The sequence below is a fragment of the Oncorhynchus nerka genome, linkage group LG8 (genome assembly GCF_034236695.1).
Source record: "Oncorhynchus nerka isolate Pitt River linkage group LG8, Oner_Uvic_2.0, whole genome shotgun sequence".
Lineage (NCBI taxonomy): Eukaryota > Metazoa > Chordata > Actinopteri > Salmoniformes > Salmonidae > Oncorhynchus > Oncorhynchus nerka.
This window is the reverse complement of record NC_088403.1, coordinates 20394404-20422312: the sequence shown is the minus strand read 5'-3', so window position 1 is coordinate 20422312 and position 27909 is coordinate 20394404. Positions and strand designations below refer to the sequence as shown.

General features: G+C 45.5%; 1 protein-coding gene across 1 annotated transcript in view; it reads right to left on the bottom strand.

Annotated features, from left to right (window-relative positions):
* LOC135572881 (staphylococcal nuclease domain-containing protein 1-like) overlaps positions 1 to 27909 on the bottom strand; it is a 126590-nt gene that overhangs the window by 55542 nt on the left and 43139 nt on the right. Inside the window, exon 3 of the mRNA XM_065021503.1 lies at positions 1417 to 1543. Coding sequence (XP_064877575.1) covers positions 1417 to 1543 — 127 coding nt within the window. The remainder of the gene's footprint in view (positions 1 to 1416; positions 1544 to 27909) is intronic.

Sequence of the window (27909 nt, the reverse complement as noted above, 5' to 3'; positions counted from 1 at the left end):
GCACTAGTCATAAGGAAAGGGGATGGATTGGGCACTAGTCATAAGGAAAGGGGATTGATTGGGCACTAGTCATAAGGAAAGGGGATGGATTGGGCACTAGTCATAAGGAAAGGGGATTGATTGGGCACTAGTCATAAGGAAAGGGGATTGATTGGGCACTAGTCATAAGGAAAGGGGATTGATTGGGCACTAGTCATAAGGAAAGGGGATTGATTGGGCACTAGTCATAAGGAAAGGGGATTGATTGGGCACTAGTCATAAGGAAAGGGGATTGATTGGGCACTAGTCATAAGGAAAGGGGATGGATTGGGCACTAGTCATAAGGAAAGGGGATTGATTGGGCACTAGTCATAAGGAAAGGGGATGGATTGGGCACTAGTCATAAGGAAAGGGATTGATTGGGCACTAGTCATAAGGAAAGGGGATTGATTGGGCACTAGTCATAGGGAAAGGGGATTGATTGGGCACTAGTCATAAGGAAAGGGGATTGATTGGGCACTAGTCATAAGGAAAGGGGATTGATTGGGCACTAGTCATAAGGAAAGGGGATTGATTGGGCACTAGTCATAAGGAAAGGGGATTGATTGGGCACTAGTCATAAGGAAAGGGGATTGATTGGGCACTAGTCATAACGAAAGGGGATGGATTGGGCACTAGTCATAAGGAAAGGGGATTGATTGGGCACTAGTCATAAGGAAAGGGGATTGATTGGGCACTAGTCATAAGGAAGGGGATTGATTGGGCACTAGTCATAAGGAAAGGGGATGGATTGGGCACTAGTCATAAGGAAAGGGGATTGATTGGGCACTAGTCATAAGGAAAGGGGATGGATTGGGCACTAGTCATAAGGAAAGGGGATTGATTGGGCACTAGTCATAAGGAAAGGGGATTGATTGGGCACTAGTCATAAGGGAAGGGGATTGATTGGGCACTAGTCATAAGGAAAGGGGATGGATTGGGCACTAGTCATAAGGAAAGGGGATTGATTGGGGCGGGGCACTAGTCATAAGGAAAGGGGATTGATTGGGCACTAGTCATAAGGAAAGGGGATTGATTGGGCACTAGTCATAAGGGAAGGGGATTGATTGGGCACTAGTCATAAGGAAAGGGGATGGATTGGGCACTAGTCATAAGGAAAGGGGATTGATTGGGCACTAGTCATAAGGAAAGGGGATGGATTGGGCACTAGTCATAAGGAAAGGGGATTGATTGGGCACTAGTCATAAGGAAAGGGGATGGATTGGGCACTAGTCATAAGGAAAGGGGATTGATTGGGCACTAGTCATAAGGAAAGGGGATGGATTGTAGGACCAATAGCTCTCTCTTCAACAAGACCTCAACATAGGGTCAAGTATTTTACTACACATTAAAATGGAGACATTGCAGCACCATGTGACAGAAAGACAAAACACGTACCACTCTCCGTCGGCGGAGAAATTGGCGATGCAGTAGTCCCCTCGGCGGGCAGCGTACGAGCCCTCCACTGGGGGCTGGGCGGCGATCTCTGCCCTCATGGTCTCCATCAGGTTCTCCAGCTGGGTGCCTGAGGGGCGGGGAGAGAGAGGGAAGAGGAGGAGGAGGAGCATGGAATGCTTCACGTTTGGTCTCTGTTTGAATACATTGAGTCCATTCCTGTTAGCATAGAGCCTGGTTGGATTACTTTGTAAGTAAATGTAAAGTACTTGGAACACGCATCTCTTCCTTGCAGTAATCTCTGATCTACCATGACTGGATAGGTGAAAGTGATGTTTCCACTACAATGCTTCGACCAATAACGTCACATTAAATCAGTGATTTGTCCAAGGACAAGCGATAGGTGGCAGGGAGACATTTTCAATGTCTACAAACAGGCCCGTTGACTAGATGCCAAAGGCGTTAGTATTTGGCTCATATCCCATGGATCACTGTTGAGCCATACAGCGCTCTGCCCCAAAATGGACGCATGATCACAGTAGCCACCATGGGGAAATTGGTCACCTCCGTTTCCTGTAGTAATTATCACTGCATTAGCACCATGTCACAAATACTAAATAATCCCATTTCTACTAGCCTTACCATCAGTGGAGACAGTCATAACCAAAACAGAATGAGTAAAAAGACTGCGCTCTGTGGCGTGTTTACCAGTCACCAACCCATTATCCTGTATGGGAGAACTATTAGGTGGAGATGCCAGACAATGTGGCGGTGGATAATATCCACGTTTTGAAGAGGATGATAAGAGCGTCAGGCTGTGTGGATTCAGACTGCAATCACTAGCCAAGTGATTTGCGCTCAGCAGTAACAAATGGCTAGCTGTCACGGCTGATGGCTCGGTGTGTGTGTGAAGAAGTATGGGATGTGTGTGCGTGCGTGTGTGAGAGAGAGTGTGAAGAGAGTGCAGATCGCTTACTCCAGCTAGTTTAGCAAAGTGCCCGATGTTGAAATTACATGGTGATTTGTTGACAACCTATTCCCATTGATTTCCCCTTGGGCCTTGGGCAATGTAACAACCAGGGCTATACACTGACTCAATAAAAAAAGAATGCCCCTTCGTCGGCACATCAAGTGTGTGTGGGGGGGGGGGCTGGCCATGGAAACATTCAACGATTGATGAAAAAAAGTAATTATTTCAAAGATGGCAGAGAAAAGCAGCACTAAAAGCAAGCAGACAATGCTATAATTGCTAGTAATGAACATGCTACACCAGCCATAACACATAGAGGACTTGTGGTCGTTTCCCTTTGGTGAGCCAGGTTGATAGAGGGGATGTTTCAGCATGTGCCCCGGGGCGGGGGGACGATGGTGTCCGCCACATACACACAGACGTTCCCACACGCAGACGTTCACACTCACTGGCACCGCATACATGACAAACACACACACCAATCAGTATAATCAGTGTAATCAGTATATAATCAATGTATTCAGTGTAATCAGTGTAATCTGTATATAATCAGTGTAATCTGTATATAATCAGTGTATTCAGTGTAATCTGTATATAATCAGTGTAATCTGTATATAATCAGTGTAATCTGTATATAATCAGTGTATTCAGTGTAATCTGTATATAATCAGTGTAATCTGTATATAATCAGTGTAATCAGTGTAATCTGTATATAATCAGTGTAATATGTATATAATCAGTGTAATCTGTATATAATCAGTGTATTCAGTGTAATCAGTGTAATCTGTATATAATCAGTGTAATCTGTATATAATCAGTGTAATCTGTATATAATCAGTGTATTCAGTGTAATCTGTATATAATCAGTGTAATCTGTATATAATCAGTGTAATCTGTATATAATCAGTGTAATCTGTATATAATCAGTGTAATCAGTGTAATATGTATATAATCAGTGTATTCAGTGTAATCAGTGTAATCAGTGTAATATGTATATAATCAGTGTATTCAGTGTAATCAGTGTAATCAGTGTAATCTGTATATAATCAGTGTAATCAGTGTAATATGTATATAATCAGTGTATTCAGTGTAATCAGTGTAATATGTATATAATCAGTGTAATCTGTATATAATCAGTGTAATCTGTATATAATCAGTGTAATCTGTATATAATCAGTGTAATATGTATATGATCAGTGTAATCAGTGTATTTAGTGTAATCTGTATATAATCAGTGTATTCAGTGTAATCAGTGTAATCTGTATATAATCAGTGTAATCTGCATATAATCAGTGTAATCTGTATATAATCAGTGTAATCTGTATATAATCAGTGTAATCTGTATATAATCAGTGTAATCTGTATGTAATCAGTGTAATCTGTATATAATCAGTGTAATCAGTGTAATCTGTATATAATCAGTGTAATCTGTATATAATCAGTGTAATCAGTGTCATCTGTATATAATCAGTGTAATCTGTATATAATCAGTGTATTTAGTGTAATCAGTGTAACCTGTATATAATCAGTGTAATCTGTATATAATCAGTGTATTTAGTGTAATCAGTGTAATCTGTAAATAATCAGTGTATTTAGTGTAATCAGTGTAATCTGTATATAATCAGTGTAATCTGTATATAATCAGTGTATTCAGTGTAATATGTATATAATCAGTGTATTCAGTGTATTTAGTGTAATCTGTATATAATCAGTGTAATCTGTATATAATCAGTGTAATCTGTATATAATCAGTGTAATCTGTATATAATCAGTGTAATCAGTGTAATCTGTATATAATCAGTGTAATCTGTATATAATCAGTGTAATATGTATATAATCAGTGTATTCAGTGTAATCTGTATATAATCAGTGTAATCTGTATATAATCAGTGTAATATGTATATAATCAGTGTATTCAGTGTAATCTGTATATAATCAGTGTATTCAGTGTAATCTGTATATAATCAGTGTATTCAGTGTAATCTGTATATAATCAGTGTATTCAGTGTAATCTGTATATAATCAGTGTAATCTGTATATAATCAGTGTAATCTGTATATAATCAGTGTATTCAGTGTAATCTGTATATAATCAGTGTAATCTGTATATAATCAGTGTATTCAGTGTAATATGTATATAATCAGTGTATTCAGTGTAATCTGTATATAATCAGTGTAATCTGTATATAATCAGTGTAATCTGTATATAATCAGTGTATTCAGTGTAATCTGTATATAATCAGTGTATTCAGTGTAATCTGTATATAATCAGTGTAATCTGTATATAATCAGTGTAATCAGTGTAATCTGTATATAATCAGTGTAATCTGTATATAATCAGTGTAATATGTATATAATCAGTGTAATCTGTATATAATCAGTGTATTCAGTGTAATATGTATATAATCAGTGTAATCAGTGTATTCAGTGTAATCTGTATATAATCAGTGTAATCAGTGTATTCAGTGTAATCTGTATATAATCAGTGTAATCTGTATATAATCAGTGTAATATGTATATAATCAGTGTATTCAGTGTAATCTGTATATAATCAGTGTAATATGTATATAATCAGTGTATTCAGTGTAATCTGTATATAATCAGTGTATTCAGTGTAATCAGTGTAATCTGTATATAATCAGTGTAATATGTATATAATCAGTGTAATATGTATATAATCAGTGTAATCTGTATATAATCAGTGTAATCTGTATATAATCAGTGTATTCAGTGTAATCTGTATATAATCAGTGTAATCTGTATATAATCAGTGTATTCAGTGTAATCTGTATATAATCAGTGTATTCAGTGTAATATGTATATAATCAGTGTATTCAGTGTAATCTGTATATAATCAGTGTATTCAGTGTAATCAGTGTAATCTGTATATAATCAGTGTAATCTGTATATAATCAGTGTAATATGTATATAATCAGTGTATTCAGTGTAATCTGTATATAATCAGTGTATTCAGTGTAATCTGTATATAATCAGTGTATTCAGTGTAATCAGTGTAATCTGTATATAATCAGTGTAATATGTATATAATCAGTGTATTCAGTGTAATCTGTATATAATCAGTGTATTCAGTGTAATCAGTGTAATCTGTATATAATCAGTGTAATATGTATATAATCAGTGTAATCTGTATATAATCAGTGTAATCTCAGTGTAATCTGTATATAATCAGTGTATTCAGTGTAATCTGTATATAATCAGTGTAATCTGTATATAATCAGTGTAATCTGTATATAATCAGTGTATTCAGTGTAATCTGTATATAATCAGTGTATTCAGTGTAATATGTATATAATCAGTGTATTCAGTGTAATCAGTGTAATCTGTATATAATCAGTGTAATATGTATATAATCAGTGTATTCAGTGTAATCTGTATATAATCAGTGTATTCAGTGTAATCAGTGTAATCTGTATATAATCAGTGTAATATGTATATAATCAGTGTAATCTGTATATAATCAGTGTAATCTGTATATAATCAGTGTAATCTGTATATAATCAGTGTATTCAGTGTAATCTGTATATAATCAGTGTAATCTGTATATAATCAGTGTAATCTGTATATAATCAGTGTATTCAGTGTAATCTGTATATAATCAGTGTATTCAGTGTAATATGTATATAATCAGTGTATTCAGTGTAATCTGTATATAATCAGTGTATTCAGTGTAATCAGTGTAATCTGTATATAATCAGTGTAATCTGTATATAATCAGTGTAATATGTATATAATCAGTGTATTCAGTGTAATCTGTATATAATCAGTGTATTCAGTGTAATCTGTATATAATCAGTGTATTCAGTGTAATCAGTGTAATCTGTATATAATCAGTGTATTCAGTGTAATCTGTATATAATCAGTGTATTCAGTGTAATATGTATATAATCAGTGTATTCAGTGTATTTAGTGTAATCTGTATATAATCAGTGTAATCAGTGTATTCAGTGTAATATGTATATAATCAGTGTATTCAGTGTATTTAGTGTAATCTGTATATAATCAGTGTATTCAGTGTAATCTGTATATAATCAGTGTAATCTGTATATAATCAGTGTAATCTGTATGTAATCAGTGTAATCTGTATATAATCAGTGTAATCTGTATATAATCAGTGTAATCTGTATATAATCAGTGTAATCTGTATATAATCAGTGTAATCAGTGTATTCAGTGTAATCTGTATATAATCAGTGTAATCTGTATATAATCAGTGTAATCTGTATATAATCAGTGTATTCAGTGTAATCAGTGTAATCTGTATATAATCAGTGTATTCAGTGTAATATGTATATAATCAGTGTATTCAGTGTAATCAGTGTAATCTGTATATAATCAGTGTAATCTGTATATAATCAGTGTAATTGTATATAATCAGTGTAATCTGTATATAATCAGTGTAATCAGTGTATTTAGTGTAATCTGTATATAATCAGTGTAATCAGTGTAATCAGTGTAATCTGTATAAATCAGTGTAATCAGTGTAATCTGTATATAATCAGTGTAATCAGTGTAATAATCAGTGTAATAATCAGTGTAATCTGTATATAATCTGTGTAATCAGTGTAATCTGTGGTCCATGACCTTGAAGCGTTACGGAACTGTGACATGGAGGAGCTCCTCCACTGCATTACCAACACTACTGAACGGGGAGGTGTGTGTGTGTGTATTGGAGGGAGTTGTGTGTGTGTGTATTGGGGGAGGTGTGTGTGTGTGTATTGGGGGAGGTGTGTGTGTGTGTGTTGGAGGGAGGTGTGTGTGTGTGTATTGGAGGTGTGTGTGTGTATTGGAGGGAGGTGTGTGTGTGTGTATTGGAGGGAGGTGTGTGTGTGTATTGGAGGGAGTTGTGTGTGTGTGTATTGGAGGGAGGTGTGTGTGTGTGTATTGGAGGGAGGTGTGTGTGTATTGGAGGGAGTTGTGTCTGTGTATTGGAGGGAGTTGTGTGTGTGTATTGGAGGGAGGTGTGTCTGTGTATTGGAGGGAGGTGTGTGTGTGTGTATTGGAGGGAGGTGTGTGTGTGTATTGGAGGGAGTTGTGTGTGTGTATTGGGGGAGGTGTGTGTGTGTATTGGGGGAGGTGTGTGTGTGTGTATTGGGGGAGGTGTGTGTGTGTGTGTGTGTATTGGAGGGAGGTGTGTGTGTGTGTGTGTATTGGGGGAGGTGTGTGTGTGTGTGTGTGTGTGTATTGGAGGGAGGTGTGTGTGTGTGTGTGTATTGGAGGGAGGTGTGTGTGTGTGTATTGGAGGGAGGTGTGTGGGTGTGTATTGGAGGGAGGTGTGTGGGTGTATTGGAGGGAGTTGTGTGGGTGTATTGGAGGGAGGTGTGTGTGGGTGTATTGGAGGGAGTTGTGTGTGGGTGTATTGGAGGGAGTTGTGTGTGTGTATTGCAGGGAGGTGTGTCTGTGTATTGGAGGGAGGTGTGTGTGTGTATTGGAGGGAGGTGTGTGTGTGTGTGGAGGGAGGTGTGTGTGTGTGTATTGGAGGGAGGTGTGTGGGTGTATTGGAGGGAGTTGTGTGTGTGTATTGGAGGGAGGTGTGTGTGTATTGGAGGGAGGTGTGTGTGTGTGTGTATTGGAGGGAGGTGTGTGTGTGTGTGTGTGTGTATTGGAGGGAGTGTGTGTGTGTGTGTATTGGAGGGAGGTGTGTGTGTGTGTATTGGAGGGGATGTGTATGTGTGTATTGGAGGGAAATGTGTATGTGTGTATTGGAGGGAGGTGTGTGTGTGTGTGTATTGGAGGGAGGTGTGTGTGTGTGTATTGGAGGGAGGTGTATGTGTGTATTGGAGGGAGGTGTGTGTGTGTGTGTGTGGGGGGAGGGGCAGCTTAATGTGTGTTGTGATCAAAGAAACACCTCAAAGGCAAAGCCACATTAAACGAACGAACAAGCCACATCCCTTCCTCCCTCCCTCCCCCAACAGATCAGAGCTGTTATTGTGATGTTATTCCGGCCTGCATCAGAGCGTTTGTTTAAAAAACGAGGGAATATTAAAAGTTCAAAAGAGAGTGAGCAGCCAGCCAGCGCTTAGCCAGCTACCTTAACATGATGTCATGTACGCTAAACAGGAGAGTGAAAACAGGAGGCTTGCAGGGGCGGGGTAAGGTAAGAAGAGGAAGAGGGGGTGTGTGAGAGGAGGTGTGTGTTTGTTGTGGGTTTGGGGAGAGGAATGTGGCGTTCACACTCCTCACTGCCCATCCACTGGCACACTGATGGCTAATGACTACTGTTTGAGGGGAGCGAGGAGCGCAGACATATACACACACACCAACACACACACTTGAGAGAGGCATCCTCAGTGTTTTGTAGGAGCAGCAGATTTAAGGAAACACATCAGATCAACAACCCTACCCCCGCCAACCCTCTCATCTATCCCAGAGGTACAGCTCATATCAACCACCCTACCCCCAACCCTCCCATCTATCCCAGAGGTACAGCTCATATCAACCACCCTACCCCCAACCCTCCCATCTATCCCAGAGGTACAGCTCATATCAACCACCCTACCCCCCAACCCTCCCATCTATCCCAGAGGTACAGCTCAGATCAACAACCCTACCCCCCCCCCCAACAATACCCCCATCTATCTCAGAGGTACAGCTCAGATCAACAACCCTACCCCCCCCATCTATCCCAGAGGTACAGCTCAGATCAACAACCCTATCCCCCAACCCTCCCATCTATCCCAGAGGTACAGCTCAGATCAACAACCCTACCCCCCTCCCATCTATCCCAGAGGTACAGCTCAGATCAACAACCCTACCCCCCCATCTATCCCAGAGGTACAGCTCAGATCAACAACCCTATCCCCCAACCCTCCCATCTATCCCAGAGGTACAGCTCAGATAAACAACCCTACCCCCGCCAACCCTCCCATCTATCCCAGAGGTACAGCTCATATCAACCACCCTACCCCCCAACCCTCCCATCTATCCCAGAGGTACAGCTCAGATCAACAACCCTACCCCCCAATACCCCCATCTATCTCAGAGGTACAGCTCATATCAACAACCCTATCCCCCAACCCTCCCATCTATCCCAGAGGTACAGCTCAGATCAACAACCCTACCCCCAATACCCCCATCTATCCCAGAGGTACAGCTCAGATCAACAACCCTATCCCCCAACCTCCCATCTATCCCAGAGGTACAGCTCAGATCAACCACCCTACCCCCAACCCTCCCATCTATCCCAGAGGTACAGCTCAGATCAACAACCCTACCCCGCCAACCCTCCCATCTATCCCAGAGGTACAGCTCAGATCAACAACCCTACCCCCGCCAACCCTCCCATCTATCCCAGAGGTACAGCTCATATCAACCACCCTACCCCCCCAACCCTCCCATCTATCCCAGAGGTACAGCTCAGATCAACAACCCTACCCCACCCAATACCCCCCATCTATCCCAGAGGTACAGCTCAGATCAACAACCCTATCCCCCAACCCTCCCATCTATCCCAGAGGTACAGCTCAGATCAACAACCCTATCCCCCAACCCTCCCATCTATCCCAGAGGTACAGCTCAGATCAACAACCCTACCCCCCCATCTATCCCAGAGGTACAGCTCAGATCAACAACCCTACCCCCCCCATCTATCCCAGAGGTACAGCTCAGATCAACAACCCTATCCCCCAACCTCCCATCTATCCCAGAGGTACAGCTCAGATAAACAACCCTACCCCCGCCAACCCTCCCATCTATCCCAGAGGTACAGCTCATATCAACCACCCTACCCCCCATCTATCCCAGAGGTACAGCTCAGATCAACAACCCTACCCCCCCCCAATACCCCCATCTATCTCAGAGGTACAGCTCAGATCAACAACCCTACCCCCCCCAACCCTCCCATCTATCCCAGAGGTACAGCTCAGATCAACAACCCTACCCCCAATACCCCCATCTATCTCAGAGGTACAGCTCATATCAACAACCCTATCCCCCCAACCCTCCCATCTATCCCAGAGGTACAGCTCAGATCAACCACCCTACCCCCCCAACCCTCCCATCTATCCCAGAGGTACAGCTCAGATCAACAACCCTACCCCGCCAACCCTCCCATCTATCCCAGAGGTACAGCTCAGATCAACAACCCTACCCCCGCCAACCCTCCCATCTATCCCAGAGGTACAGCTCATATCAACCACCCTACCCCCAACCCTCCCATCTATCCCAGAGGTACAGCTCAGATCAACAACCCTACCCCACCCAATACCCCCATCTATCCCAGAGGTACAGCTCAGATCAACAACCCTATCCCCCAACCCTCCCATCTATCCCAGAGGTACAGCTCAGATCCAACCCTACCCCCCATCTATCCCAGAGGTACAGCTCAGATAAACAACCCTATCCCCCAACCCTCCCATCTATCCCATAGGTACAGCTCAGATCAACAACCCCTACCTCCACAACCCTCCTGTCTAACCCAGAGGTACAGTTCAGATAAACAACCCCACCCCTCCAACCGTTCCCAGAGGTACAGCTCCGACGGCCGTGTTACTATCGCAGCTGCAGCTGTGCAGCGCCGTGGCCCTGTCAGCGCTCCGGCTGCCGGCGGAAGATTTATTCATCTAATTAAAAAAGTTTGAGAGCGAGAGACTTCCTCCTTCCCCAGCCAAGAGTGGTAGTGGTAATGGTGTGGGTGTGCGTCTTTGCCTGGGTCGCGCGGCGTGCTCCACTTTGGGCACGGAGAGATTTGATTAAATAATAAATAAGCTAAGAGGGAGTCCTCTCCAATCACTATATAAAGCTTTAATGGAAACACTTCATTTAACCTAATTAATACCAGTGGCCTGGCATTACTGTGGAGGGAGAGGTACAGGAAGGAGGTAGGGTACAGAACACATGATGTAGCAGAGACCTGGCATTACTGTGGAGGGGAAGGTTCAGGAAGGAGGTAGGGTACACAACACATGATGTAGCAGAGACCTGGCATTACTGTGGAGGGGAAGGTTCAGGAAGGAGGTAGGGTACAGAACACATGATGTAGCAGAGACCTGGCATTACTGTGGAGGGGAAGGTACAGGAAGGAAAGGAGGTAGGGTACAGAACACATGATGTAGCAGAGGCCTGGCATTACTGTGGAGGGGAAGGTACAGGAAGGAGGTAGGGTACAGAACACATGATGTAGCAGAGACCTGGCATTACTGTGGAGGGGAAGGTACAGGAAGGAGGTAGGGTACAGAACACATGATGTAGCAGAGACCTGGCATTACTGTGGAGGGGAAGGTACAGGAAGGAAAGGAGGTAGGGTACAGAACACATGATGTAGCAGAGGCCTGGCATTACTGTGGAGGGGAAGGTACAGGAAGGAGGTAGGGTACAGAACACATGATGTAGCAGAGGCCTGGCATTACTGTGGAGGGGAAGGTCCACAACACATGATGTAGCAGAGGCCTGGCATTACTGTGGAGGGAAGGTACAGGAAGGAGGTAGGGTACAGAACACATGATGTAGCAGAGGCGTGACATTACTGTGGAGGGGAAGGTACAGGAAGGAGGTAGGGTACAGAACACATGATGTAGCAGAGACCTGGCATTACTGTGGAGGGGAAGGTACAGGAAGGAGGTAGGGTACACAACACATGATGTAGCAGAGACCTGGCATTACTGTGGAGGGGAAGGTACAGGAAGGAGGTAGGGTACAGAACACATGATGTAGCAGAGGCCTGGCATTACTGTGGAGGGGAAGGTACAGGAAGGAGGTAGGGTACACAACACATGATGTAGCAGAGGCCTGGCATTACTGTGGAGGGGAAGGTACAGGAAGGAGGTAGGGTACAGAACACATGATGTAGCAGAGGCGTGACATTACTGTGGAGGGGAAGGTACAGGAAGGAGGTAGGGTACAGAACACATGATGTAGCAGAGACCTGGCATTACTGTGGAGGGGAAGGTACAGGAAGGAGGTAGGGTACACAACACATGATGTAGCAGAGACCTGGCATTACTGTGGAGGGAAGGTACAGGAAGGAGGTAGGGTACAGAACACATGATGTAGCCCTGGCATTACTGTGGAGGGGAAGGTACAGGAAGGAGGTAGGGTACAGAACACATGATGTAGCAGAGGCCTGGCATTACTGTGGAGGAGAAGGTACAGGAAGGAGGTAGGGTACACAACACATGATGTAGCAGAGACCTGGCATTACTGTGGAGGGGAAGGTACAGGAAGGAGGTAGGGTACAGAACACATGATGTAGCAGAGGCCTGGCATTACTGTGGAGGGGAAGGTACAGGAAGGAGGTAGGGTACAGAACACATGATGTAGCAGAGGCCTGGCATTACTGTGGAGGGGAAGGTACAGGAAGGAGGTAGGGTACAGAACATATGATGTAGCAGAGGCCTGGCATTACTGTGGAGGGGAAGGTACAGGAAGGAGGTAGGGTCTAACACATGATGTAGCAGAGGCCTGGCATTACTGTGGAGGGGAAGGTACAGGAAGGAGGTAGGGTACAGAACACATGATGTAGCAGAGACCTGGCATTACTGTGGAGGTGAAGGTACAGGAAGGAGGGTACAGAACACATGATGTAGCAGAGACCTGGCATTACTGTGGAGGGGAAGGTACAGGAAGGAGGTAGGGTACAGAACACATGATGTAGCAGAGGCCTGGCATTACTGTGGAGGGGAAGGTACAGGAAGGAGGTAGGGTACAGAACACATGATGTAGCAGAGGCCTGGCATTACTGTGGAGGGGAAGGTACAGGAAGGAGGTAGGGTACAGAACACATGATGTAGCAGAGACCTGGCATTACTGTGGAGGGGAAGGTACAAGAAGGAGGTAGGGTACACAACACATGATGTAGCAGAGGCCTGGTATTACTGTGGAGGGGAAGGTACAGGAAGGAGGTAGGGTACACATCATATGATGTAGCAGAGACCTGGCATTACTGTGGAGGGGAAGGTACAGGAAGGAGGTAGGGTACAGAACACATGATGTAGCAGAGGCCTGGCATTACTGTGGAGGGGAAGGTACAGGAAGGAGGTAGGGTACAGAACACATGATGTAGCAGAGGCCTGGCATTACTGTGGAGGGGAAGGTACAGGAAGGAGGTAGGGTACAGAACACATGATGTAGCAGAGACCTGGCATTACTGTGGAGGGGAAGGTACAGGAAGGAGGTAGGGTACACAACACATGATGTAGCAGAGACCTGGCATTACTGTGGAGGGGAAGGTACAGGAAGGAGGTAGGGTACAGAACACATGATGTAGCAGAGACCTGGCATTACTGTGGAGGGGAAGGTTCAGGAAGGAGGTAGGGTACAGAACACATGATGTAGCAGAGACCTGGCATTACTGTGGAGGGAAGGTACAGGAAGGAGGTAGGGTACAGAACACATGATGTAGCAGAGGCCTGGCATTACTGTGGAGGGAAGGTACAGGAAGGAGGTAGGGTACACAACACATGATGTAGCAGAGACCTGGCATTACTGTGGAGGGAAGGTACAGGAAGGAGGTAGGGTACACAACACATGATGTAGCAGAGGCCTGGTATTACTGTGGAGGGAAGGTACAGGAAGGAGGTAGGGTACACAACACATGATGTAGCAGAGGCCTGGTATTACTGTGGAGGGAAGGTACAGGAAGGAGGTAGGGTACACAACACATGATGTAGCAGAGACCTGGCATTACTGTGGAGGGGAAGGTACAGGAAGGAGGTAGGGTACACAACACATGATGTATTACTGTGGAGGGGAAGGTACAGGAAGGAGGTAGGGTACACATCATATGATGTAGCAGAGACCTGGCATTACTGTGGAGGGGAAGGTACAGGAAGGAGGTAGGGTACAGAACACATGATGTAGCAGAGACCTGCTATTACTGTGGAGGGGAAGGTACAGGAAGGAGGTAGGGTACAGAACACATGATGTAGCAGAGACCTGGCATTACTGTGGAGGGGAAGGTTCAGGAAGGAGGTAGGGTACAGAACACATGATGTAGCAGAGACCTGGCATTACTGTGGAGGGGAAGGTACAGGAAGGAGGTAGGGTACAGAACACATGATGTAGCAGAGGCCTGGCATTACTGTGGAGGGGAAGGTACAGGAAGGAGGTAGGGTACACAACACATGATGTAGCAGAGACCTGGCATTACTGTGGAGGGGAAGGTACAGGAAGGAGGTAGGGTACACAACACATGATGTAGCAGAGGCCTGGTATTACTGTGGAGGGGAAGGTACAGGAAGGAGGTAGGGTACACAACACATGATGTAGCAGAGGCCTGGTATTACTGTGGAGGGGAAGGTACAGGAAGGAGGTAGGGTACACAACACATGATGTAGCAGAGACCTGGCATTACTGTGGAGGGGAAGGTACAGGAAGGAGGTAGGGTACACAACACATGATGTAGCAGAGGCCTGGTATTACTGTGGAGGGGAAGGTACAGGAAGGAGGTAGGGTACACATCATATGATGTAGCAGAGACCTGGCATTACTGTGGAGGGGAAGGTACAGGAAGGAGGTAGGGTACAGAACACATGATGTAGCAGAGACCTGCTATTACTGTGGAGGGGAAGGTACAGGAAGGAGGTAGGGTACAGAACACATGATGTAGCAGAGACCTGGCATTACTGTGGAGGGGAAGGTACAGGAAGGAGGTAGGGTACACAACACATGATGTAGCAGAGACCTGGCATTACTGTGGAGGGGAAGGTACAGGAAGGAGGTAGGGTACAGAACACATGATGTAGCAGAGGCCTGGCATTACTGTGGAGGGGAAGGTACAGGAAGGAGGTAGGGTACACATCATATGATGTAGCAGAGACCTGGCATTACTGTGGAGGGGAAGGTACAGGAAGGAGGTAGGGTACAGAACACATGATGTAGCAGAGACCTGCTATTACTGTGGAGGGGAAGGTACAGGAAGGAGGTAGGGTACAGAACACATGATGTAGCAGAGACCTGGCATTACTGTGGAGGGGAAGGTTCAGGAAGGAGGTAGGGTACAGAACACATGATGTAGCAGAGACCTGGCATTACTGTGGAGGGGAAGGTACAGGAAGGAGGTAGGGTACAGAACACATGATGTAGCAGAGGCCTGGCATTACTGTGGAGGGGAAGGTACAGGAAGGAGGTAGGGTACACAACACATGATGTAGCAGAGACCTGGCATTACTGTGGAGGGGAAGGTACAGGAAGGAGGTAGGGTACACAACACATGATGTAGCAGAGGCCTGGTATTACTGTGGAGGGAAGGTACAGGAAGGAGGTAGGGTACACAACACATGATGTAGCAGAGGCCTGGTATTACTGTGGAGGGGAAGGTACAGGAAGGAGGTAGGGTACACAACACATGATGTAGCAGAGACCTGGCATTACTGTGGAGGGGAAGGTACAGGAAGGAGGTAGGGTACACAACACATGATGTAGCAGAGGCCTGGTATTACTGTGGAGGGGAAGGTACAGGAAGGAGGTAGGGTACACATCATATGATGTAGCAGAGACCTGGCATTACTGTGGAGGGGAAGGTACAGGAAGGAGGTAGGGTACAGAACACATGATGTAGCAGAGACCTGCTATTACTGTGGAGGGGAAGGTACAGGAAGGAGGTAGGGTACAGAACACATGATGTAGCAGAGACCTGGCATTACTGTGGAGGGGAAGGTACAGGAAGGAGGTAGGGTACACAACACATGATGTAGCAGAGACCTGGCATTACTGTGGAGGGGAAGGTACAGGAAGGAGGTAGGGTACAGAACACATGATGTAGCAGAGGCCTGGCATTACTGTGGAGGGGAAGGTACAGGAAGGAGGTAGGGTACAGAACACATGATGTAGCACAGACCTGGCATTACTGTGGAGGGGAAGGTACAGGAAGGAGGTAGGGTACACAACACATGATGAGATCGCTGTATGTACTCTATGCCATAAGAATTAAGGCCTGAAATACTGTGATGACAACACACTTTGTACCGTTCAAGAACCACAATGTACACACAGCCAAAACACACAATGAGACTGAGTACACACTCGTAGACTAACACACAAAAAACATGTTGGAGAGCACATGCGCGCACACACCCCAAACGTGATAACTGTGATCTCTGTAGTATGCAACAACAGCCATCACTTACACATAGTGCCTTGGAAAAGCACCCAGACCCTGACTTTTTCCACGTTTTGTTACGTTACAGTCTTATTCTAATGATTTATTTACTCAGGACTTTGATGAAGCACTTTTGGCAGAGAATACAGCATAGTCTTATTGGGTATGATGTTACAAGCTTGGCACAGCTGTACTTGGGGAGTTTCTACCATTCTTCTCTGCATATATTCTCAAGCTCTGTCAGGTTGGATGGGGAGCAGGCATCACAGCTATTTTCACGTCTCTCCAGAGATGTTCGATCGGGTTCAGGTCCAGACTCCGGCTGGGTCACTCAAGGACATTCAGAGATTTGTCTCAAAGCCACTCCTGCATTGTCTTGACTGTGTGCTTAGGGTCATTGTCCTGTTGGAAGATAAACCTTTGCCCCAGTCTGAGGTCCTGAGTGCGCTGGAGCAGGTTTTCATCAAGGATCTCTCTGTACTTTGCTCCCTTCCTCTTTGCCTTGATCCTGACTAGTCTCCCAGTCCCTGCCGCTGAAAAACAGCCCCAACGCTTGACACTGCCAAAACCATGTTTCACCATAGGGATAGTGCCAGGTTTCCACCAGACGTGATGCTTGGCATTCAGGCCAAAGAGTTCAATCTTGGTTTCATCAGACCAGAGAATCTTGTTTCTCATGGCCTGAGAGTCTTTAGTTGCCTTTTGGTAAACTCCAAGCGGGCTGTCATGTGCCTTTTACTGAGAAGTTGCTTCCGTCTGACCACTCTACCATAAAGGCCTGATTGGTGGAGTGCTGCAGAGATGGTTGTCCTTCTGGAAGGTTCTCCCATCTCCACAGAGAAACTCTGGAGCTCTGTCAGATTGACCATTGGGTTCTTGGTCACCTCCCTGACCAGGCCCTTCTGCCCTGATTGCTCAGTTTTCATAGAGCTGGCCGCCTGGACAAAGTCTTGGAGGTTCCAAAATTCTTCCATTTAAGAATAATGGAGTCTGTGTTCTTGGTGAGCTTGTACGTTGCAGACATTTTTTGGTACCCAGATCTGTGCCTCAACACAATCCTGTCTCGGAGCTCTACGGTCAATCTCTTCCACCTCATGGCTTGGTTTTTGCTCTGACATGCACTGTCAACTGTGGGACCTTATATAGACAGGTGTGTGTCTTTACAAATCATGTCCAATCAATTGAATTTACCACAGGTGGACTCCAACCAAGTTGTAAAAACATCTTAATGATGATCAATGGAAACATGATGCACAGGAACTCAATTTCGAGTCTCATAGCAAAGGGTCTGAATACTTATGTAAATAAGGTACAGTTGAAGTCAGAAGTTTACATACACATAGGTTGGAGTCATTAAAACTTGTTTTTCAACCACTCCACAAATGTCTTGTTAACAATCTATAGTTTTGGCAAGTCGGTTAGGACATCTACTTTGTGCATGACAAGTAATTTTTCCAACAATTGTTTACAGACAGATTATTTCACTCATAATTCACTGTATCATAATTCCAGTGGGTCAGAAGTGTACATACACTAAGTTGACTGTGCCTTTAAACAGTTTGGAAAATTCCAGAAAATTATGCCATGGCTTTAGAAGCTTTTGATAGGCTAATTGACATTGTTTTAGTCAATTGGAGGTGTACCTGTGGATGTATTTCAAGACCTACCTTCAAACTCAGTGCCTCTTTGCTTGACATCATGAGAAAATCAAAAGAAATCAGCCAAGACCTCAGAAGAAAAAATTGTAGACCTCCACAAGCCTGGTTCATCCTTGGGAGAAATTTCCAAACGCCTGAAGGTACCAGGTTCATCTGTACAAACAATAGTATGCAAGTATAAACACCATGGGACCACGCAGCCATCATACAGCTCAGGAAGGAGATGCGTCGGCTCCGAAAGGTTGAACGTACTTTGGTGCGAAAAGGGGAAATCAATTCCAGAACAAGAGAAAATGACCTTGAGAAGATGCTGTAGGAAACAGGTACAAAAGTATCTATATCCACAGTAAAATTAGTCCTATATCGATACAACCTGAAAGTCCACTCAGCAAGGAAGAAGTCACTGCCCTGTCACTGCCCCAAAACTGCCATAAAAAGCCAGACTACGGGTTGCAACTGTACATGGGGACAAAGATGGCTCTTTTTGGAGAAATGTCCTCAGGTCAGATGAAACAAAAAATCTAACTTTTTGGCCATAATGACAATCGTTATGTTTGGAGGAAAAAGGGGGAGGCTTGCAAGCCGAAGAACACCATCCCAACCGCGAAGCACGGGGATGGCAGCATCATGTTGTGGGGGTGATTTGCTGCAGGATGGACTGGTGCACTTCACAAAATAGATGGCATCACCAGGAAGGAAAATTATGTGGATATATTGAAGCAACATCTCAAGACATCAGACAGGAAGTTAAAGCTTGGTCACAAATGGGTCTTCCAAATGGACAATGACCCCAAGCATACTTCCAAAGTTGTGGCAAAATGGCTTAAAGACAACAAAGTCAAGGTACTGGAGTGGCCATCACAAAGCCCTGACTTCAATCACATAGCAAATTTGTGGGCAGACCTGAAAAAGCGTATGCGAGCAAGGAGGCCTACAAACCTGACTCAGTTACACCAGCTCTGTCAGGAGGAATGGACCAAAATTCACCCAACTTATTGTGGGAAGCTTGTGGAAGGCTATCCGAAGCGTTTGACCCAAGTTAAACAATTTAAAGGCAATGCCACCAAATACTGATTGAGTGTATGTAAAAGCTGAAATAAATCAACCATTCTCGTGACTATTTTTCTGTCATTTCACATTTTTTAAATAAAGCGATGATCCTAACTGACCTAAGACAGGGAATTTTTACCAGGATTAAATGTCAGGAATTGTGAATTGAGTTTAAATGTATTTGGCTAAGGTGTATGTAAGGTGTATGTAAGCTTCCGACTTCAACTGTGTGTTTTAAAAATGTATTTAACACATTTGCAAAAATGTCTAAACCTGTTTTCGCTTGGTCACTATGGGGTATTATGTAGATTGATGAGGAAACAAATTAATTCAATCCATTTTAGAATAAGGCTGTAACGTAACGTGGAAAAGGGAAGGGGTCTGAATACTTTCCGAAGGCACTGTAGGCTATGCTACATCCTATCCTATGAAAATCAGGGCAAGCACACAAACCCAAGAGTGGCCGGTGTGCTCATGAAACACCAATGTTAACCCTACCTTCCATGTTCTCCTATGAGATCCATCCTCCAGGCCAGTGTCCTCATATAATACCAGTGGGGTTTAAAGCCATCCATTAGGACATATGGCTGAGGTTACATAAGGAACAGTAAATCAGTACACGGCCGACAGCATCCCAAATGGCACCATATTCCTTATGTAGTGCCCTATCGGCCCTGGTTAAAAGTAGTGCACTATTTAGGGAATAGGGTAACATTCGGGAAGCAGTCATCTCTATGGATAACTGATTTCCCAGTGTAATTTCACTACTTGGTAGAAGCCTTAGATTCCCTCTAATTACAGTCAGGTCAGATTGAGTCAGACACTGTACATCTAATGTCTCTCACTCTGAAGGTGGATGTGGAGGATAAAGATGTTGGTTAAGGAGAAGGAACAGGGACCATGTCTGTTACAGTGAACCTGCAGTCATGTTGATATTGACCAATGAGATGGTTATGATTCTTGGTGATGGTTGTAGGCTGTTCACAGAGAGGACTTAGTGCACACATACATAGGACAGCTAACACCCCCACACACACACACACACACTTCAATCCTTCTTCATTTCAAGTGCCATCCTGATTTAGTGGTGAACTTAAGCTTCTTAACTACTACATATTTCTCTGTGGTTTTGCTATCCATTATATAACACACACACACCACAGGGCCAGGTGAGAGAGAACGATGAGCATGCAGCGCTGGGGTTCTGCAGCATTAGAATCCCCCTACCTACTGCCAGTCAGTTTATGGCTGGTCATTTGCTGTGCAGGCATCTTGGCCCAGGGTGACCTGTAGTGGAGGGCACTGCTTTATTACACACATCTATGCATGCAGATTCCCTTCCAGGTGTAGGCTTGGGCGGTAATGCACACACAAGGGAATGGGAAAGCCCTCACGCTCACACACACACACACACACACACACACACACACACACACACACACACACACACACACACACACACACACACACACACAGAGAGTGAGAGAGGAACAAAGACAAATACACTAGCACTCTCTAGCAAGCATAGACACACACAGAGAGAGGAATGAAGACACATTCATTAGCACTCTGGCAAGCATAGATGCACCCCCCACACACACACAGGTAAACAAACAGGCAAAGTGTTCCTTTTTTCAGCTTGAAAGAACATCATTCCAACCCAACCGATGTGTAAAAAACATAAAACAGCCTACATCTCCCTCTGTCTGTTTGCATACACTGCAGAGAAATCTAAAGATAAACCCTGTGAGTGTCCAGTGAACCGACGCCTACGGTTGGTTTCCTGCCTTCAGCAACCCAGAGAGATCTGCAACATGCATCTCTGGCAAATCCAAATCAGAGTAGGGAGAAATACCAGGAGACGTATGTAGTAAGGAGAGTCCCAGTTCCCAATTCCACGTTGGTTTGAAAAAAAGAAGAAAAAAAGAGACAAATCTATGAATTTGCAGTCTCAGTGTAAGAGGCTAATGGGTCTCCAGTGTGACAGGCCGCCGCTTTGTGTATTTGCTAGTGAGCAAAAGCACTGATCCACATAAAGTGAAGACTGTTCCAGATCTCTCTTCTCCTCCTTCCCTCTCTTTTCTCTCACTCTGTTCTGTAATTTGTTTATGTGCCATTATGGCTGCAGCTGTTGGTAAATCATATGTAATTACATTGTAAATGCCCCGCGTGGAACGGAGAAAGCGATTAGGCTTTAGAGAAGAGAAAATGATTTTAGTTGGGGTTGATTAAAATGGCATTTGGCTGTGGTGTGGTGAATGAGGCGTACTAGCGGAAAGAAAACAAAAAGCAATGAAAACACTGGATCATGTTGTCCTCTGCACTCGACCGAAGGCCACGCGGAATCCTTTTTGACCAAATCATTACCATCAACAACGGAGATCATCCCATCCAGAATGAAACAGAAGACCAGAGAACAGATTAAAGAATCACTGCTAAATGGTTACTAAAAAGCTGGGATAATTCCAATTCCCTTCCCAAATCACTGTTAAGCATTTTCCAAACGATGCAGAAACTCTAATTCATGACACCCAAAGAGAGAAAACGGGGAACAGAAAACCAAGAACAGGAGAAGCGCAGAAAGAGGCAACATTTCACCAGCTGTAATCAGCTCAATATTCAAATGCATGAGATGCACACAGCGGCATCTAGAAAGGAGCACACCCAGGGAAATGTGTAACTAACCTAAAAACAACACTTATTCTGGGAGGTCTCAGAAGACTCTCATTTCCATTTAGTACATGTTGTTCCCGGCGTCTTTATCAGATCTGCTATATAGGCACTGGTGTCTGAACTAGCTTATATTAGCAGTTGTAACGCTGCCGCGTCTGATGTGTGCATACGGTGTGTGTGAGCACAGGCAGTCTGAATGATGACACCGGGCTGAGGCACACAGTGCTAACTCTACCTGCTAGTTTGGCCTGTTAAATATGCATGAGGTTTCATCCTCTGAGGGGGATGGCGGCTTGTGTTAAAGAACTTCCTGTTGGGAACGGGAACAACACTGCTGATTACACACACACACACACACACACACACACACACACACACACACACACACACACACACGAGAGCTGAATGATAACAGACAACCTACCCCAACACAGACAAAGGAGGTACTGGAGATGCAGAGGGAGAGATAAAATGGCTTTATGGGGAGCAATTTACTCCTCTTTTGGGCACCAGTTGGGAGAAAGTGTCGGCAGCCGCTGTGCGTGGAGCGAGGCCGCCATAACAAACAAATGATGGCAGAGCCTCCCTAATGCCCACTCTGCCTGTGGAAGAGCGTTTCAGAGTAGCATCGCACAGCACTCTCTTCCTCTCTCAATCTTTCTCTCCCCCTCCTGGCAGTCGGAGAGGGGGCCCTCTCCACCAAATTACAGTTTCTGTCATTTGAAAGCCCAGAAGAGACAAAGAGGCAGCATCTGTGACTTTTCTCCTGCACTCTACACTCCCATTGAGGCCTCGTGGAGTGAGGCTAATGTGGATTTTCACCCAATATGCAGCGCCGCATTGGGAGGGTTCACCTGTACTTGGATTTAGGAGGAGAAGCGTGTAAGTGGGTTCATTGCCAAGAGAAGAGCGATTCATTGCCACATAAGGTAACTAGCGTTGACTTTCTGGTTACTAGTGAAACCAGAGCACTAAGACCAAGAGCAAGCCGGATTGGGTCCTGCTCCCTCCAAAATACACCCCTCAGAACAAACCGTGCTACAGCTGAGCAGACAGGTGATCTGACCTTCCAATCTTCAGTTCCATTCAAATTCAACAATGAATGCCTTCGCGGTAAAGCTCATCCGACGACCTCTAAATATTGCATCATCCGGCGCGGTGGTGTGGAGTTAAGAAAACAAATCAAACTTGCAGTGTCTGCTTTTCTCCCTGCTTGAGTTTGTTGTTGCTTTCTACAGCCGTGGCCTCTGCAGTTTGTGTGGAGTGTCACCACAGCTGTTAACAGACCAGCTGAAGAGAAACAAGATGTAGTTCAGCACGACTGAAGAATATAGACCCGGTGAAACAAGGACGGCCGAGAGATGTGAGGATAAAATCATGACCATGACAAACTACTGCCCCCTCTAGGATGACCGTGTCCTCAAAAGACAGAGGCCAGCGGTAGGCGGGGGGAATCAAAGAGCCACCCTCTACAGAGGATCACGTGGGAACAGGGACTTGCTTATGTGCACGGAGCTTTATCCAGCCATCTTCAGTCCGCATTAAGCAGGGTCGTGTTCATTTGAGCACACAATGGAAAACATTTTCAAACATTTCGCAACTGAACACAAAAAATGTGCATTTCGCATTGGCCTTTTTCAATCCGTTTTTATTCCATTTGGTGCTTAATGAACACAGCTCAAGAGTGGAGAGCTGTTTCTAAGATGGCCCTAGTTCGCTGCTTCACATTAAGGCCTGGTTAGAGCCCCCTGCATTCCCTTTAGGACAGATCGATAGAGAATGTCCTCTTATTGACATCAATACTGGCAAATGCTAATGGCCTGGCACACCAGTGGTACGAGGCTCTCCATTGACTGCTCCTAAAAACAATGTGTGCCGTCACACGTTAAGGCACTCCACAGTGGCGGACAGTTCTGGGACATTGGGACCTTTAAAAAACCCTAGGTTTTCACCGAATGAGGGGAACATTTGAGAAAGAGAGAGCGAGAGAGCTAGCGAGAGGTGATAGTGAGACATAAGGAGAGAGAATGAGAAAAATTAGAACACAGAGACCGAACCACAGAGCATAAGGAACAAGAGGGAGAAAGATAGACTTAGCAACAGAACAAGAGAGATTGAATAACAGCATGATAGTAGGAAGGAGTGTGACTGAGTGGTGTTCCAGCATTATTAGGTGGAGAACAGCTGCTGGGCGTAAAGGTAGAATGTGAATAATGTGGACAGAGTGGCACCTGGTTGGGGGAACCACAACTCATTGGAAGGCTGTACCACTGTCAGCTATTAGCTCGTAACTCTGGTCTGGTCTAGGCTGTACCACTGTCAGCTTTTAGCTCCTAACTCTGGTCTGGTCTAGGCTGTACCGCTGTCAGCTCTTATCTCCTAACTCTGGTCTGGTTTAGGCTGTACCGCTGTCAGCTCTTAGCTCCTAACTCTGGTCTGGTCTAGGCTGTACCGCTGTCAGCTCTTAGCTCCTAACTCTGGTCTGGTCTAGGCTGTACCGCTGTCAGCTCTTAGCTCCTAACTCTGGTCTGGTCTAGGCTGTACCGCTGTCAGCTCTTAGCTCCTAACTCTGGTCTGGTCTAGGCTGTACCACTGTCAGCTCTTAGCTCCTAACTCTGGTCTGGTCTGGTCTGGTCTAGGCTGTCTAGGCTGTAGCTCGCTGTCAGCGCTTAGCTCCTAACTCTGGTCTGGTCTAGGCTGTACCACTGTCAGCTTTTAGCTCCTAACTCTGGTCTGGTCTAGGCTGTACCACTGTCAGCTCTTAGCTCCTAACTCTGGTCTGGTCTAGGCTGTACCGCTGTCAGCTCTTAGCTCCTAACTCTGGTCTGGTCTAGGCTGTACCGCTGTCAGCTATTAGCTCCTAACTCTGGTCTGGTCTGGTCTAGGCTGTACCACTGTCAGCTTTGAGCTCCTAACTCTGGTCTGGTCTAGGCTGTACCGCTGTCAGCTTTTAGCTCCTAACTCTGGTCTGGTCTAGGCTGTACCACTGTCAGCTCTTAGCTCCTAACTCTGGTCTGGTCTAGGCTGTACCGCTGTCAGCTTTTAGCTCCTAACTCTGGTCTGGTCTGTCAGCTCTAACTCTGGTCTGGTCTAGGCTGTACCACTGTCAGCTCTTAGCTCCTAACTCTGGTCTGGTCTAGGCTGTACCGCTGTCAGCTTTTAGCTCCTAACTCTGGTCTGGTCTGGTCTAGGCTGTACCACTGTCAGCTCTTAGCTCCTAACTCTGGTCTGGTCTAGGCTGTACCGCTGTCAGCTCTTAGCTCCTAACTCTGGTCTGGTCTGGTCTAGGCTGTACCACTGTCAGCTCTTAGCTCCTAACTCTGGTCTGGTCTGGTCTAGGCTGTACCGCTGTCAGCTCCTAACTCTGGTCTGGTCTGGTCTAGGCTGTACCGCTGTCAGCTCTTAGCTCCTAACTCTGGTCTGGTCTAGGCTGTACCGCTGTCAGCTATTAGCTCCTAACTCTGGTCTGGTCTGGTCCACTGTCAGCTCTAGCTCCTAACTCTGGTCTGGTCTAGGCTGTACCGCTGTCAGCTTTTAGCTCCTAACTCTGGTCTGGTCTGGTCTAGGCTGTACCACTGTCAGCTCTTAGCTCCTAACTCTGGTCTGGTCTAGGCTGTACCGCTGTCAGCTCTTAGCTCCTAACTCTGGTCTGGTCTGGTCTAGGCTGTAACCTGGTCTGGTCTGTCAGCTTTGTCAGCTCCTAACTCTGGTCTGGTCTGGTCTAGGCTGTACCGCTGTCAGCTGGCTGGTCTGGTCAGCTAGGCTGTACCACTGTCAGCTCTTAGCTCCTAACTCTGGTCTGGTCTAGGCTGTACCGCTGTCAGCTTTGGCTCCTAACTGGTCTGGTCTGGTCTGGCTCTAACTCTGGTCTGGTCTGGTCCACTGTCAGCTCTTAGCTCCTAACTCTGGTCTGGTCTAGGCTGTACCGCTGTCAGCTCTTAGCTCCTAACTCTGGTCTGGTCTGGTCTAGGCTGTACCACTGTCAGCTCTTAGCTCCTAACTCTGGTCTGGTCTGGTCTAGGCTGTACCGCTGTCAGCTCTTAGCTCCTAACTCTGGTCTGGTCTAGGCTGTCGCAACCGACCGATATTACTGTGCACTTTGCTTCACCGTTTAGGGACCATTAAGAGACATCGGGGAGCTTAAGAGAACATGAAAACACAGTCTACTATCTTCTCTTGGTATGTGAGACACAGTGACCACAGGCAAGAGTATGAACAGAACCGAGCACAGTGGGAACTAAAGACAACTAGGAGTTTTATTTACACTTTATAACAGTGTGTCTTCAACCCCTTTGAAAAAAGAGGAGGGTGAAACACGCCGGATTGATTGCCTTTGGATTTACTCCGATGCCCCGAACGGCTCGCCCAGCGCCTCAAGGTCGGTCAAGGAGTCTTCGCCCCAGCAGTAAATGGAGTGATGACGGCAGCTGCCAAAAAATAAACTTGTCTGACCTCTCACCTCTGATCTTAAAACACTTAAGCGTGAGAGAGAGGAGTGAGGGAGAGACAGGGAGGGAGAGAGAGAGGAGCAGGTAAGGTGGGGAGAGACAAGGTCAAAACTCTCTCTCAGGTAGATTGCTGTCTGTTGTGGTCAACCTGTTAGCCTCGTACAGAATTCTGCTACAGTATGGAAAGAATCGAGCGAGAACATCTATTTGCGGGTGATGAATTCACAGCATCCTATACGTGTCAGAATCTATTTCCATAATAGCGTACGGCGTGGCATTGGGGGCTGCACATTTAGGGAGATCCCTGCTCTCTGAGAAAGGTGGGATTACAAACTGATTAGGGGGAAACCTACTGCTTGACGGTAATTTGTCGGTGCCGTGCGCCTTAGGATCAACTTAACCACAACACAGAAAGCTATGTCATTATCAAAAACCAATCTTCATTGTATTTCTAAAATCACCCCCCTCCCCCTACATTATAAATTCTGCCGTCTCTGAAAAAAACATGTCATGAAATTGCAAAGCACTCGGCTTGTAAGAATTTACTGGGCCTGGGCTTTGAAGTGCTCTTCAAGGGGCTGTGGGCCTTAATGTGGGAGGGAGGGAGGGGGGGAGAGAAGAAAAGAGGATAAGAGAAGGAGGAGAGAGAGAGAGAGAGAGAGAGAGAGAGAGAGAGAGAGGGAGGGAGAGAGCGAGGGAGAGGGTCACAGGGGGTGATTCTGGTCATATTTGCCTGCCTGCTGAAAATAACAATCGTGTTTTTCCTAACGAGCACATAACTCTCTCGGTGGGAGACATCGGCCAATTAAAAACTAAAAAAAGGCCCCACATTGCTGGTTCATCTGAAATCATGAAAAAAATCTAATAAAAAGATGACTAAAACTGTACTTGAATGCAAAGACTGCAGTACTACCAGCCGAGCTGCGGCTTTAGCTACGTTTCCTGAACCCAACGTGTGTCTCCATCCTGTTCTGGTTCTTCACATGTGCTTTCCACGCTTCCGACTGTTATCAGGCTAATCAACCCCGTCTGTGCCAGTGTGTTGCCTGTCAATCACACTAGTCGTCACGGTGATCACATAGGTTACATGGCACATCATCAGCGCTCTACATAACTTCCTCCGGGGACGTGGGGGATATATGCAGCTACATGGAGGGGGATCAGCAGGAGGAGATCTGTTCTGATCACGATCCAACACCTGAACATCTCCTGGGTGGCTGGTGTGTACGTACGTGGTATTAGTGAGGGGTTATGTCGGGTGCCAAAGGCTGCCACGCTCCAACGTGATAGGATTGTCACGCTCACGGAGACGCAGGGCTCAGATTGGCTCTAAATGAATGCAAATGAATTAATTATCGCATTAAGATGAATTAAGTGACGACGAAAGTCAATTTCATGGCCTCTGCCAAAGTCAAGTGGCACTGGAAAGAGGAATGGGGGATACCTAGTCAGAATGCCTTCAACTGAAATGAGTCTTCAGCATTGACCACAACCTCTCTGAATCAGAGCGGTGCCTTAATGGACATCCACGTCTTCTGTGCCCAGGGAACAGTGGGTTAACTGCCTTGTTCAGGGGAACAGTGGGTTAACTGCCTTGTTCAGGGGAACAGTGGGTTAACTGCCTTGTTCAGGGGAACAGTGGGTTA